General features: G+C 42.8%; 1 protein-coding gene across 1 annotated transcript in view; it reads left to right on the forward strand.

Annotated features, from left to right (window-relative positions):
• Positions 1-14,118, forward strand: part of LOC124710762 (melanopsin-like) — a 178,850-nt gene that overhangs the window by 15,539 nt on the left and 149,193 nt on the right. The window contains exon 2 of the mRNA XM_047240955.1: positions 12,680-12,859. Coding sequence (XP_047096911.1) covers positions 12,680-12,859 — 180 coding nt within the window. The remainder of the gene's footprint in view (positions 1-12,679; positions 12,860-14,118) is intronic.

A 14,118-nucleotide genomic window follows, 5' to 3' on the forward strand; every position in this document is an offset into this window, starting at 1 on the left:
CATCACTCGCAACATCAGTGCTGCCTCTCTGTTTGCTTTACCTTTCCTAAAGGCAAACTCATTGTCATCTATCAAATCCTCAATTTTCTTTTCCATTCATATCATCAGCTGTTGAGCTGATTGTGCGATAATTCTAGAACTTGTCTGCTCTTGCTATCTCCAGAATTGTGTGGATGATATTTTTCCGAAAGTCTGATGCTACATCACCAGTCTCAAATATTCTACACTCCAACGTGAATAGTCATTCTGAAGCCAACTACTCCAATGATTTTACAAATTCCGATGAGGTTGTCTGTCTCTTCTGCTTTATTTGGTCTTAATTATTCCAAAGCTCTTTTAAATTCTCATTCAAAATGCATCTGTATGTGCCGTGATCAACTTGATCTTCTTACGATCCCTATGGGGGCGATATTCATGGTTTCGTAGAGTATTTAAAGACGGTTCTTGAAACCCTGGAAGCATGCTCTGTGATTATTGTTCACGTCTCATGTATCTTCATGTGTATGCCAAACATATCTTTAAACATCTCTGTGACGTTCTCCCGCTTATCAGACAAACCTGTGACCTTTCGTGCTGCCCTTATCTGAATACGTTCAATATCCCCTGCTAGTCCTGTTAGCTGGGAGTCCCACACAGCGGGACAATACACTACGATGAATCGCACGAGTGATTTGCATGCAATCCCTGTTGTGGGACGACTGCATTTCCATCGTTTTTCCACTATACTCCATATGATACTAAGAGCGACTGTCCGTCGAACACTTAAGATTAATGTGATAAATCTAAATTTATCATCACATTCCACCAAAACATGAGCAGTACTGCCATCTCTGCCCCACTTCCGTTATCGTTAGTAATCGACATTCACTTACACTTGTTGTTCTCTTGTAAGCATTTCAATTTATATACACCTAACGCAGAGCGGGGTAGCCGCACGGCCTGAAGCATCTTGTCACGGTCCGCGCTGCTGCCCCCTTCGGAGGTTCGATTTCTCGGGCATGGGTGTGTGTGTTTTGTCCTTAGCGTAAGTAAATTTAAGTTAGGTTAAACAGCTTGTAAGCTTAGAGACCGATGACCTCAGTAGTTTGGTCACTTAAGACATTACCACAAATTTCCAAATTTTCCAAAAACTTCACAATAACTTTAACACACATGCTGTGTAGCCTTCCAGCCAAAAGAGTGAGGGTACACAGAGGTAAGAAGCACGAGATTTGTAGGCGGTTCTTAGCTGATGTAAGCGACCTGTTGTAAGTGCATTGCTTTTACAGCAGCAGACAGAGATCCATACGCACGGAATATGTGGTTCCCCACGACTGCGTGCCCATACATAAAGGTAACTGTAAACAACAGCACACGTTACTTCTAGTTACGGTAATGAACTGTAGTGTAATATTTTGTTTCAGAAACCTTAATTACTCCCCAGACACAAAGAACTATAATGGTAAAACCTATCGCGGCTTCGGATCTCTGTTTTATAATGGTTGGTATTTCCATCCCTAATTCCCCCAGGCAGCACGAGCTCGTTACTGCTGTAAATGAGTAGTTGATAGATATTTCCCAGTTCCATTCAGGGGCTAATGAGTTCGTCGAGTTGCATCACGTATGCTTTCACAGTGTTATCAAATCTGTATGAAGTACCTTTTCATTGGTTACTGGTTATCTGGAAGTCTAGACTGCATACAAAAATTCGATGGTGAGACCATAACAGTGTCACTGCCCAAGACTACTGTTAGTTACATAGAAAAATGTTTGAAAGTATAACTTTTCAATACAGTCTGACGTTAGGAAAAGCTTGTAATTGATCTTGTTGACCAGACTACATAATACAATACCATTTATGAAACTGAAGTGTAGTCGAAAAGAAATTATAGGAAACAAAAGGATTTATTAAAGCATATCTGACAATCGGAGCGGAGCTGGACTTAGTCACATCGTGTGTTATATTCAGATCAGAAAGGAAAAGACATTTATAAATTTAAATTAAAATGTAATGTGCACCGTATTAGATAGGCTTTTTAATATAAACATCTATTTTTCTACTCCACAATTCGCACTACCTATGAATCATCACTGTTGTTGCGTTTGGGTGGTTTGCTTGCGTCAACAACACAAATAGGCGTACCATAGGTGCTAGCTACCACATGGACATGATCGCTAAAGACGGGCAGTAGTCTCTGCAATGGCTGAAGAACGACAATATAGTTGATTGACTAATCTTGCTTAGTTGTACACTACTACTGCGATCGGCCGAACTCAGGAAAACTACCGCCTTCACACATGGTAATCGAAAATTCGTACGCATCAAAAAGTAATCACAGACATTAAGTCCTTTATTTCATATGCTCACACATTTTAGTTGTAACATACCGCTAATGAGGTTACACTATTCAGTACTAGGTGCACGAATTCGTTTTGCGATGTATGAGGGCGCTTTGCAGAGCCAGTGCGTGTAGTTTGTTCTTGGAGTCTTCCGTTTAGCTCCACAGGTAGAAGTCTGGATTCTTTATATCGGGAGAATGTGGACGTATAATACTTATATATCACCAACTGGAACCAACATTAACGTTCATCTGCTTCAAGAAATAAAATACACTGTGTTATGTTTTGGTATACACCTCTGGTGATTGTAGTTTGAAGAAAGAAGGCCCACAGATTGACGACGCCATACTGCACACCACACAACAGTTCAAGGTGTTTTCACGAAAGACAAGTCGATTTTCGGTTGACCATATTCTTCTGTTTTCACTATTTACTTACTAATAAGGTGAAATCACACTTCACCAATGACGAAATCACCGTCCAGTTCTGCGATTCCATGGATGTCAACTAATGACCGAGGCTATATATAGTGCCCTAGATGGTAGACTATACAAAACTGATGTTACACAAGTAGCCACGTCAGACGCTTGATGGCAAACCATTCCTCACTTTAATGTAAATGAAGGTAGTCGGTCTCCCAGTTGCTTTATTTCATGCATTTGATCCGCATTCCCAGAAACGGACGATAACTCTCGTTATTTGTGATTGCTGCAACTGGATACGTCCCGCGATATGAGTCTACAACACAAGCATACGAACCACAGGATTGAAAACTATTTACTCTATGGGTAATATCATGTGTACCAAACAGGGAACTGCGTAATAATATATACTTTATGTGACCTGTACCTCCTTTACTGTCGGTAACACCTGTCGTTACGTCTTGCGGTGGCTGGTCGAGCGAATGCAGTGCAACTTTCGTTACAGCCGCATTTGTTTCCATGCGCGTGACTGCGTTAGCACTGTATTTCCCGAGGACATGCAGCTGCCTTATATACATAGAGAATTGCATGAAGCTACAGTATAATTCACTGTCCACTGCTAACTCCTTTTTTGAAAAACAATTGCTCACCGTTCAGAAAGTTCTCAATACCGCTATTGACTGTCAGTGGGTACACAGTGACATTACGCAGGTTTCATAGTAATCAATTATTTCATGATGATCGCCCACTGCCATTTCACTTCCTGAAGGATAGGGCGCGTTAAGTTGCCACTGTTCGAACAGTGTGTGCTGTGTAATTTGGAACCATCTGCTTATCAGCGCAGGACGTAGAGTACATTTGCTGCTCTCACTTAGAGAGCGTCATCAAAATTGCGATCCCCATACTTTTTCTTCTCCTCTGTGCACTACAAAACATATTATCTTAATCCTGTAGTTACTAGTCATCGCAAGACCAGTACCTGTTCACTCCTAAAATTCCTTCAGTAATGAGTAGTTTCGTATTCAGCACCTAATTTTCATGTTTGTGGTAAAAATTTTATTCCGGCGAATTCTAAGAGTTTTTGTTAAATTCAACAGTAACACCGGAGTTTTAAGTTCTCCAAAACTTCTTTTTCAGTTTTGAAAGCAAATTTCGTGAAAACAGAGCTTTAGTTACAGAACATTATTTCTCTGTCGATTAGTACTCAAGTCCATTCGAATTTCAAGCTGTTGACTTCAAAATGAGACGAGAGCTCACATGTCACTCGTTCTATGAGCCGCGAACCCTTGAGAAAACAATAATGTCACTGTCGAAAGAACTACTCCGCTATTGAGGTTTTCCACGTATGCGAAGTGTAGAAGCAGAAGGAGAACCAGTTCCTTAGGACTGAGCGGACTTGTTCTTTCCGTCGGTTATCTACCGTTGACATTCCGGTAACATTTTCATGATATCTGTGTTATATAGTTTCTACAGTGTCTTTTGCTCCTTTCAATATTCATGATACGTGCAACTTTTGCTAAGAGCAATGGCCTTTTCCGCTCGGCGTAGGTGAGCAGTTTCCGTGCGTCCGGCGTAATGATGACGTCTCCAGCCCCGCGTGTTGGCGGACAATCCATCAGTCAGGCGCTGCAGCTGCCCTGATGCATCACACCTGTTGCTTCAGACCTCGCTTCCGCCATTCCTCGATATATCACTGTCCCTGAGAACAGAGAGATAGATGTATATTTCCGGTACACTGTGCATTAGTCAGTATCGTCCTATGTATATAAGAGAATACACGGAGGGCAGATTTATACATGACGCTCAAATTTAGCAGATGTGGTTGTACAGGGAGCTGGTAGTTAAAGTGCTTCTGGATTTATTTTGATCAACTAATGGGTATTATTAATTTTTTCCGTTAATTGTTTATTTTGTATGGGTGCATGAATGCGTGCGTGCGTGTGCATGTGTGTGCGCGCGCGCGTGCTCGTGTGTGTGTGTGTGTGTGTGTGTGTGTGTGTGTGTGTGTGTGTGTGTGTGATCGCAGGACGTTTATTCGTTTTGAAAGGTCAAAGGTACGAAACTGCAGCAGATAGCCTACAGGAATTAATAATTACTGTTCTCATAAACTCTTTATGCGAATTAATTTTCTCGGCTTCATTATTTTCGTGGTTAGCGGATCGTATTAACACAAAAAGTTACTCAATGCTTCTGTGTTCATTTCAGTGATGATACCAATGATTCTATTTCTTTATAGTAGTATAGTAAGGCCTCCTGAGATACCTTTACTTATCAGAAACGTGTTTTTCGTTTTCAGTTCTCTCATTGAATCATTTTTCTCCTTAATTAGTAAGCAATAACCGCCTGAAAACGCATGCTGTATATTACGCAAAATAATCAGTCAAGTGACCTGCAGTGTAACAGGCCTTAGCACGTTGAAACAGGTGTGTTATTTATTGAGTAGTCAATGAGGCACTATAAAATTCTTTCAGCACTTAGATATATAATAGAAAGTCGTTGAAATCTGAGTAATCAAAAACCTTGGGTTTCGCGGTCCCTTAGTTATCGTAGGAGAGCAAGAGGCTTTTAGGTACACTTAATGACACAATTTACATCAAAAATATTTTGAAGAATCAGCCTCAGTTGCCCAAATTTTCTAGTCTTTAACGGGTTTAGGCTAAATTAATCTAGCCTTCTTCAGAAGCATAAAATTACTATAACATGCCAGAGTTACGCACAGTCAACATTAAAATTAAAACCTATAGTATCTTGGTACCATGTCGAATTAAAACTACTTAACTGAGGTCCAAATTTACATGAAACCTCTTGCGGAGAGCTACGTCGGTTTTCATTTTCTTTCAGAGTATGGGGTCTCTAGCTCAATCATAAAGTATTCGCTGGTGGGCAACGTCGTTGTTCAAGTTAATGAGGCCCTCTGATCCGGCCCCAAACTGAGCATTGATGTGGCTCTGTCGATATGACTCGCAATGGATTTCTCCATCTACTTTGCAGGATTCGTTATGAAAGTTACAGTATAGTTAACGTGAATGCTATTTAAAGCATTCAGTTGTCAGTCTAAGTACGGGAGCTTCTAATGGCACACAGAATTCAAAGATCTCTGAATGAAAGTCTGCTAACTAACAACGAAATCGGAGCTGAGAGTTAATTTACCAAACTAAAATTAATTCCCGTAGTTAATCATCAAACGCCGGCCGGTGTGGCCGTGCGGTTCTAGGCGCTTCAGTCTGGAACCGCGTGAACGCTACGGTCGCAGGATCGAATCCTGCCTTGGGAATTGGATGTGTGTGATGTCCTTAGGTTAGTTAGGTTTAATTAGTTCTAAGTTCTAGGTGACTGATGACCTCAGAAGTTAAGTCGCATAGTGCTCAGAGCCATTTGAACCATTTTAATCATCAAACAACTCATAAAGTGTTTCATAGTCCATGACACTTCGCGCCGAGAGGCTGAAGAAACCATAGATACGGCCGTGTAATACCTCAAAGGAGACACAGCCTGTTTATAAAATAACAAGCTCAGCTTTGCCAGACGGACAAGCGTTTGCTCAAGGATGAAGGGTATGGGTCCTGGATTGACTGGATTCTATTCCGATTATAAGTAGACTGATTTTACTAAGCTGCAGATTAAATTATAACAGTTTTGGACTCAATGATAGTCTTCTTAGGGTTCCATACCCCTTTAAAGATCCCATTATTGTCTTTCTGTCTCACTACTCAAAACGCATTTTCTCTGGAACAGGTAGACGCATTCAGTTGACATTTATGTTACATATTAAATAAATTGAAGAGGATGTGGGAAGAAAGCAAAAGAAACGGAAGGAACTAATGATATCAGCTACATTGTGACTTCGTGCGAAATCAGAGGCGACGAGTGAACATTTGTACCGGACTGGCCTCTAAGCCGGGATCTCTTGCTTGCTAGACAAATGAGTTAAGCACTGCGCCACCTGAACATAATGTTTATTGCAAATGCACGGACTATTCCGGCACACATAGCGTCCCTAATGCGCAGTCACTGTCCGCATCCTCCATGACTGCGAATTTTAGTTTCCCGGTGGAGATCAAAAGCAAATGTGCATCCGCACTGGAGGTTGTGGATTCATTGCCCATGCAGATGATTCAGTGATATGAATGAGTGGTGTCCGTACTTTCTCGCTTTCTCTTTTCTGAGCCATCAGTCTTCCGATTTCTTTGATGCGACCCGCCACGAAATTTTCTCCTGTGCCAACCTCTTCATCTCAGAGTAGGACTTGCTTCCTACGTCCTCAGTTATTTTCTGGATGTCTTCCAATCTTCGTCTTCCTCTACAATTTTTACCCTCTGCAACTCCCTCTGGTCCCACAGAAGTTATTCCCGGATGTCTTAACATATGTCCTATCATCCTGTCACTTCTTCTTGTCAGTGTTTCCATTATTTCCATTTTTTATTTGGCTCATTCCTTATCCTAGCAGCCCACCTAATAATCAGGAGTCTTCTGTAGCACGGCATCTCAGATGGTTCGATTGTCTTTTGGTCCGGTTTTCCGACAGTCAGTGTTTCACTGCCATACAATGCTTTGCTCCAAGCGTACATTCTCATATATTTCCTCCTCAAATTAAGGCTGATGTTTGATAATAGTAGAATTCTGATGGCCAGGAATGCCCTTTTTGCCAGTGCTATTCTGCATTTTATGTCCTTCTTTCTCTGTCCGTTGGGCGGGCCGGTGTGGCCGTGCGTTTCTAGGCGCTCCGGTCGCAGGTTCGAATCCTGCCTCGGGCATGGATGTGTGTGATGTCCTTAGGTTAGTTAGGTTTAAGTAGTTCTAAGTTCTAGGGGACTGATGACCACAGATGTTAAGTCCCATAGTGCTCAGAGCCATTTGAACCATTTTTCTCTGTCCATCATGGGGTATTTTGCTGTATAAGTAGAAGATTTCCTTAACTTTATCTATTTCGTGATCCTCACCCTGATATTTTCTCGCTGTTCTGTTTTGTGCTACTTCTCATTACTTTCGTCTTTTATCGATTTACTCTCAGACCATACTCTGTACTAATTACGCTGTTCATTTCATTCAACAAATTCTGTAATTCCTCTTCACTGTCACTAACGTTAGCGATGTCATCACCTAATCTTATCATTGAAATCCTTTCACCTTAAATTTCAGTTCCTCTTGAACCTTTCTCTTTTTTCCATCATTGCTCCTTTGATGTATAGACTGGATAGTAGGGGCCTAAGATTACATCCTCTACAGTCCGGACACTTCGTTCATGTTCTTCCAATGTTGTTGTTCCTTCTTGGCTATTGTACATGTTGTATATTACCCGTCTCTCTCTGCAGCTTCCCCACATTTTCCTCAGAGTTTCGAACATCCTGCACCCTTTGACACTGTCTAACACCTTTCCCAGACGGACAGATCCGATGAACGTTTCTTGATTCTTCTTTAGTCTTGCTTCCATAATCAAGCGTAACATGAGAAACGCCTCTCTGGTGCCTTTACCTTTCCTAAGGCCAAACCGAAACAGGTAGTCAAATAAAATAAAGACTGAAATTACGGTTGTCGTTACTTATTTTTCCCAGTACATTACTTGTATTTTGGTGCACACCGTCTAGCTCACATTAACTTACGGTAAGGAAAACTCTAACACCCATGCCGGAGGGAGGACTCGAACCTCCGACGGGAGGAGCGGCGTGGACCGTCACAAGGCGCCTAGACTGCGCGGCTACCCCGCATGGTGCTCAAAATATTCATTGTGATATAGTGGAAGACGTGTTGGGAGGGGGGAGGGGGATATAACGCAGTGGGAGACCTTAATCTCGGCTTCTATGGGACCATCGTAGTGATTGAAGGCACCATAATACTTGTGGACTTCGTGGATACCTTTCAGTGCCGCTGTACTAGGATCGCGCTGCAGTGGTTCCAGGAGTATGATGGTGCCCTCACGTTGATGTCTTGATCACCAAACTACATGATCCGAATACCGTGTAACATATCTGGGACTGTATGGGACGTCTTCTTTGCATAAAAAAAACCACCGCCTCGCATTGCGCAATTGAAGGGACCTGTATAAAAATGGTTCAAATGGCTCTGAGCACTATGGGACTTAACATCTATGGTCATCAGTCCTTTAGAACTTAGAACTACTTAAACCTAACTAACCTAAGGACATCACACAACACACAGTCATCACGAGGCAGAGAAGGACCTGTATATGTCTGGTGTAATATACCACCGTAAACGTGTAAAGGACTTGTCAAATCCATGTCAGACAGGATCACTGCTTAATTGCCTTCCCGAGGTAGAACCAGACGCCATTATGCATTTCATGGTAATGTTTTGGCGTATCAGTCTCTGTATATTTGAAATTTAAAAAAATCGTAATTAAATTGTGTCCCAGAATTTCCTGGCAGTTACTCTCGCTCAGTTAGGCAGAAGCTCTGGTGGTCACCCGAAAGAACAGATACCATCTTCATACACCCAATGTTGGTGGGCTTAAGTGATATGAGTAATATCCGTGTATTCAACGAGGCAGCGCCGTTGGTACCTAGCGATTAGCCTAACTGACTTTTATTATTTATCAATTTCTAGCTCTTCCGTGGCTTATCGTATACTGTACATGATACAAAAGATTAAAATCGGAACATCGATACTGTCAAGACCTCCTCAACGGGTTCATTCAGCTCAGAAATGGTTTAGGGATTATTGCTGTACGCCTTGTCTTTAATATAGCCTCACAAAAAGGAATCGCATCTGTTCTGATTAGGAGAATATGGCAGCCAATCGAGGCCCGTGCCAGTGGCCTCTGAGTATTCCAGAGGCAGAATGAGGTCCCCAACGGGCTCCGCTAGGGCATCAAACACTCTCCTGCTTCGATGGGTTCGATCTCGGTCCTGTATGAATCACGTCTTGTAGAAATCACGGTTACTTTGGATAATGAAGATCACCTTCCAAAACCTGCAGTCTAGTCAGACCGCTGATTATTCCGTGACTGGACATTGCACACCACACAGTCACCCGTTGAGGGTGAAGAGACATCTCGATCGTGAAATGCCGATTCTCAGTCCTCAAAATGCACCAATTTTGCTTATTGACAAAACCTATCTAAATGAAAGTGGGTTTCCTCGCTAAACCAAATCATGGTAATTCCCACCACGCCCTGCGGTCAACCGTGTAATTTGAACATCTTAACGCAAACCATTCAAAGTTATGACGATTTTATTTCATATAGTTCAATAATTGTCACCCTGTACATTTACTACTGCTAACCAGGAGAGTCCTATCGTTTATGTTACCTGGGCCATACTGGAAAATGACGAGTACTATATCCCGCACGTAATGTACTTAATGCTAACAATAACTGCGAAGAAGAAAAAATATATCTTCATACATCCATATTTAAACTGGATGAAGGTGGGACACAGCTGATATAATTTTTATTAAAAATGAAATTATTCCAGTTGTACTTAAGATTTTATATTTGCTACGCTACTAGTTTCGACGTTGCGTCGACGCCTTCTACAGGCCCGTACACTTTCATGAGATCAGTTGTGTGTGGCTTAGTCTAGCAGTCCTCGGTGAGACCAACACGTGCTCCACATGGATGGCGGGCAGTAAATAGTAAAGAAGATGGCGATGACGCAACGTTGAAACTAGTACCGAAGTAAATATAAAATCTTAAGTACAACTGGAATAATTTCATTTTTATTAATAATAAAAAATAGAAAAAAATATATGTCTCTAAGTATTTAGTTCCGTAATTTCGCATTTGCAAGTAAATTAGCCGTAAGTAATTGACCATCGCGTGTGAAGTAGTGGCCGGTTATAAGAATGAAGCTCTGGAGGTTCGAGTGTAGCACAGGCGGCAATTTCTTCTTACCAGTCGTGTTATGGATTGGCTCTGAGCACTATGGGACTTAACATCTGTGGTCATCAGTCCCCTAGAACTTAGAACTACTTAAACCTTACTAACCTAAGTACATCACACACATCCATGCCCGAGGCAGGATTCGAACCTGCGACCGTAGCAGTCACGCGGTTCCGGACTGAGCGCCTAAAACCGCTAGACCACCGCGGCCGGCCGTGTTATGGATTCTCGGGCACCATTGGTTCTCGCTTTGGGCTGCGTACTCCTCGCGGGCTGCGTGATGGACACACCTGTCGTAACCATAGCGTGTGTATACCGCACTAGTCCATAACTATTTCTGTGTATGGTACTCACACTAAACATACCGTATGTATACAGTATCTCCGGAAACTTCTTCGAACGTGAAAATTTAGAGGCGTACTACTATTACTTTATATGGTTTTTAGTTTTTATGCATAGCTCAGTCGGTTGGTGGCACTGAAATATGAATCCGAAGCGCTGAAAGGTGTGAGGTAACAGGCGAGTTGTGGCGCCCTGGAAATATTCTAATTTCGGAGTTGGCGTGGCGGCGCGGGGGCCTCTCGGCGGGCCGCGGCCCGGCAGTAATCACGTGGTGTTGAACGTTAGCTGAGTATGAAGGGTGGCCCCAGTGCGTGGTCCAGCCGTGTGGCTGGGAATTCCATGGTGAGGTTGTGTCGATGAAGGAGACGTGCCGGGAGTGCTAAAGATGGCGGACTTTGTGAAACATTAATGGCAGAGATTTTACAGTTCGCGTAGAAATTAATAGTAGCCAGATGAATCATGATACCTCAAAAAGAAACATGTACATTACCATTATTTGCACGACGGTGATAGTGTTATCAGATTTTCAATATCTTTATTAGCTTAAAGTTTAGTATCTGATGATAAATTACACAAGTAACACCCAACAACGAATTTCCAAAATCTAAACGGTTCATCCGATATTGTCGATCAAGGTGTCTTTAGAAAACTATTAGTGTAGACCTAAATTGGTATAAATTCCAGGCATGCAACTCGAATGGTACATGAGTTATTGGAGGTCAAAGTGGCCAATTACTATCAATCGCGTCAGGCCATAAGTACTCCGCAGTTGCAGGAACAAACGGTAGCAGCATGCATATAAACATATATACATATTCATCTATGGGTTTGTTTGTATCAGATATTTGCTATTCTTGAAGAAATTGGTCAATTATTCACCGTGTTTTAGAAAGCACAGAGACGTTAGGTTACTGGGCTACTTTTGCTTGTTACTCCTTTGATATATGTCCATTTAATTTGTTTATGTATTTAATAATGTGTGTTACAGGGTGTTTATGGTCCAGCCGTAGGAATATTTATTTAATTTCGAGTTATTTAAATATAAATCCAGTATTTTGATAGTGTTTCATTATGTTTTTGAATGTGCGTTGGCTTGAAGACCTGGCGGGAGCGCTCTAGCCAACCACAGCCCTTGTGATTTGGGAGACTGGATGGAGGTGGGAGAAGAGCATCGTTTCGAGAGAGGACAAGGCAGTTCTGGACACGGAGAGTCTGGGAAGGTATGGTGCGACGGACGCACGGTCGGCGGAAAGACTTGGACAGTGGAGCAGAGGATTGAAATATTTCGGAGTGCCGACCTGTGCTGTTGTCTGATTTCCGTGGCTTCTGTAGTGAAGATGCAGTATGCGTTCAGAAGCGAATATCTGGCGAGCAATGTTGTTGTTCATAACTAATTACGTGAAGTTGGAATCTATTGTTTCCCTGTTATTCAACTTATATTTTATTTAATTGCTGGACCATCGACATCAATAAGTGTATTGCATAAACATACCACATTCTAAAGCCCGCAAAGGTGTTACTTTCTTTCTCGGAACTTTTTCTAAGCCGTTCGTACCTCGTCAATTCAGCAAAAACTGATACGCCACCTGGTAGGTTCTGTGGAACGGACCGAAAGGTATGTTGGTACGGAGCCTGCCTACGAGGTACTCATTCTCCTGGACTGCCTGATCGCTATAACGCTCTGCGACAGCAAGCGGGTGACGTACATCGACGGTACGGTGAATGTGCCGGACGTGACGTGTCACTCGGTGTGTTGCAGCAACAGCAGCGGCGGCGCCAGCGGCATCCCCCGCTGCCCGCCGACGCCGCCCACGCACCCGCACTGGCTGCAGTACCCCGGGCTGCCGCCCGCCGCCCACTACGCCCTGGGCTCCGTCCTGCTCGCCATCGGAACCGCCGGAGTCCTCGGCAACGCCCTCGTCCTCTTCGTCTTCACCAGGTAGGCTCATCGTGACAGTTTCTACGCCTATAATTGTCACGTATTGTACGGCGTAATTTACTAAGTCCATGAAACATTTTTTTAAAACTGATGTAAGTAAATACCTAAACATAACGTAAAAATGATACAATATGTGAAAGATAAATCTAAAAGTTTGTTTTGAATCTTGAGGGCTCAAGGCAACTCGGAAAACCGCCAAGAGAGGCACCACTGACAGTAGTTGCTGAAAATGGCGGCGAACGAGCCATAGAAAACGTTCTTTTTACTTCTTATTTATGTTTTGCAACAATTATCCCGTTGACAACAGGTAGCGGGTGTGCAAGGAGCCTTGCGCTGTATGTTTCGCAAGGCATGATGAGGTTTCAAACAGCGTAGTGAAGTGGTACAAGAAATTGTGGGAGGACGGGTATTTGTGAGACGTAATAGGTTCATGCCGACCTGGCGTGTCAGAATACACAGTGGGCTGTGTTCAAATTGTTCAAATGGCTCAGCACTATGGGACTTACCTTCTGAGGTCATCAGTCCCCTAGAACTTAGAACTACTTAAACCTAAATAACCTAAGGACATCACACACATCCATGCCCGAAACAGGATTCGAACCTGCGACCGTAGCGGTCGCGCGGTTCGAGACTGTAGCGCCTAGAACCGCTCGACCACCCCGGCTGGCTAGTGGGCTCTGTACTGGACGTAATATTGCCAAGTTACACAAACTTCATTCATCTGCCGGCCTATGTGGACGAGCGGTTCTAGGCGCTATAGTCTGGAACCGCGCGACCGCTACGGTCCCAGGTTCGAACCCTGCCTCGGGCATGGATGTGTGTGATGTCCTTAGGTTAGTTATGTTTTACTAGTTCTAAGTTCTAGGGGACTGATGATTTCAGATGTCAAGTACCATAGTGCTCAGAGCCATTTAAACCATTTTCTAGTTATCTAGGTAATGCAGAATTGAATATAACTAAGCTAATAGTGTGAAAAATCCTTCGTAAGCTTTCAAGAGTGAAGCAGTACGAGTTGCAGTTACTGCATACCGTAATCCAAGAAGACAAATTGTTCCATCTACGTTTGTATACTGATATGCAGAACCATCTTGAAAATAACGACATCACAAGCAAATTTTCAGTCACGAAGCTACTTCTCATCTTTCGAGAAAGGTCAACAACACAAGACACGCATGTGGATAAACATGCAACTGCAGATCACGTTCGCAGTTCGCAAAAAAGTGAACGTCTTCTGCGCCGTGTCCAAAAAGCTTGTCTAC

The sequence above is a fragment of the Schistocerca piceifrons genome, chromosome 1, assembly GCF_021461385.2.
Source record: "Schistocerca piceifrons isolate TAMUIC-IGC-003096 chromosome 1, iqSchPice1.1, whole genome shotgun sequence".
Taxonomy (NCBI): Eukaryota; Metazoa; Arthropoda; class Insecta; order Orthoptera; family Acrididae; genus Schistocerca; species Schistocerca piceifrons.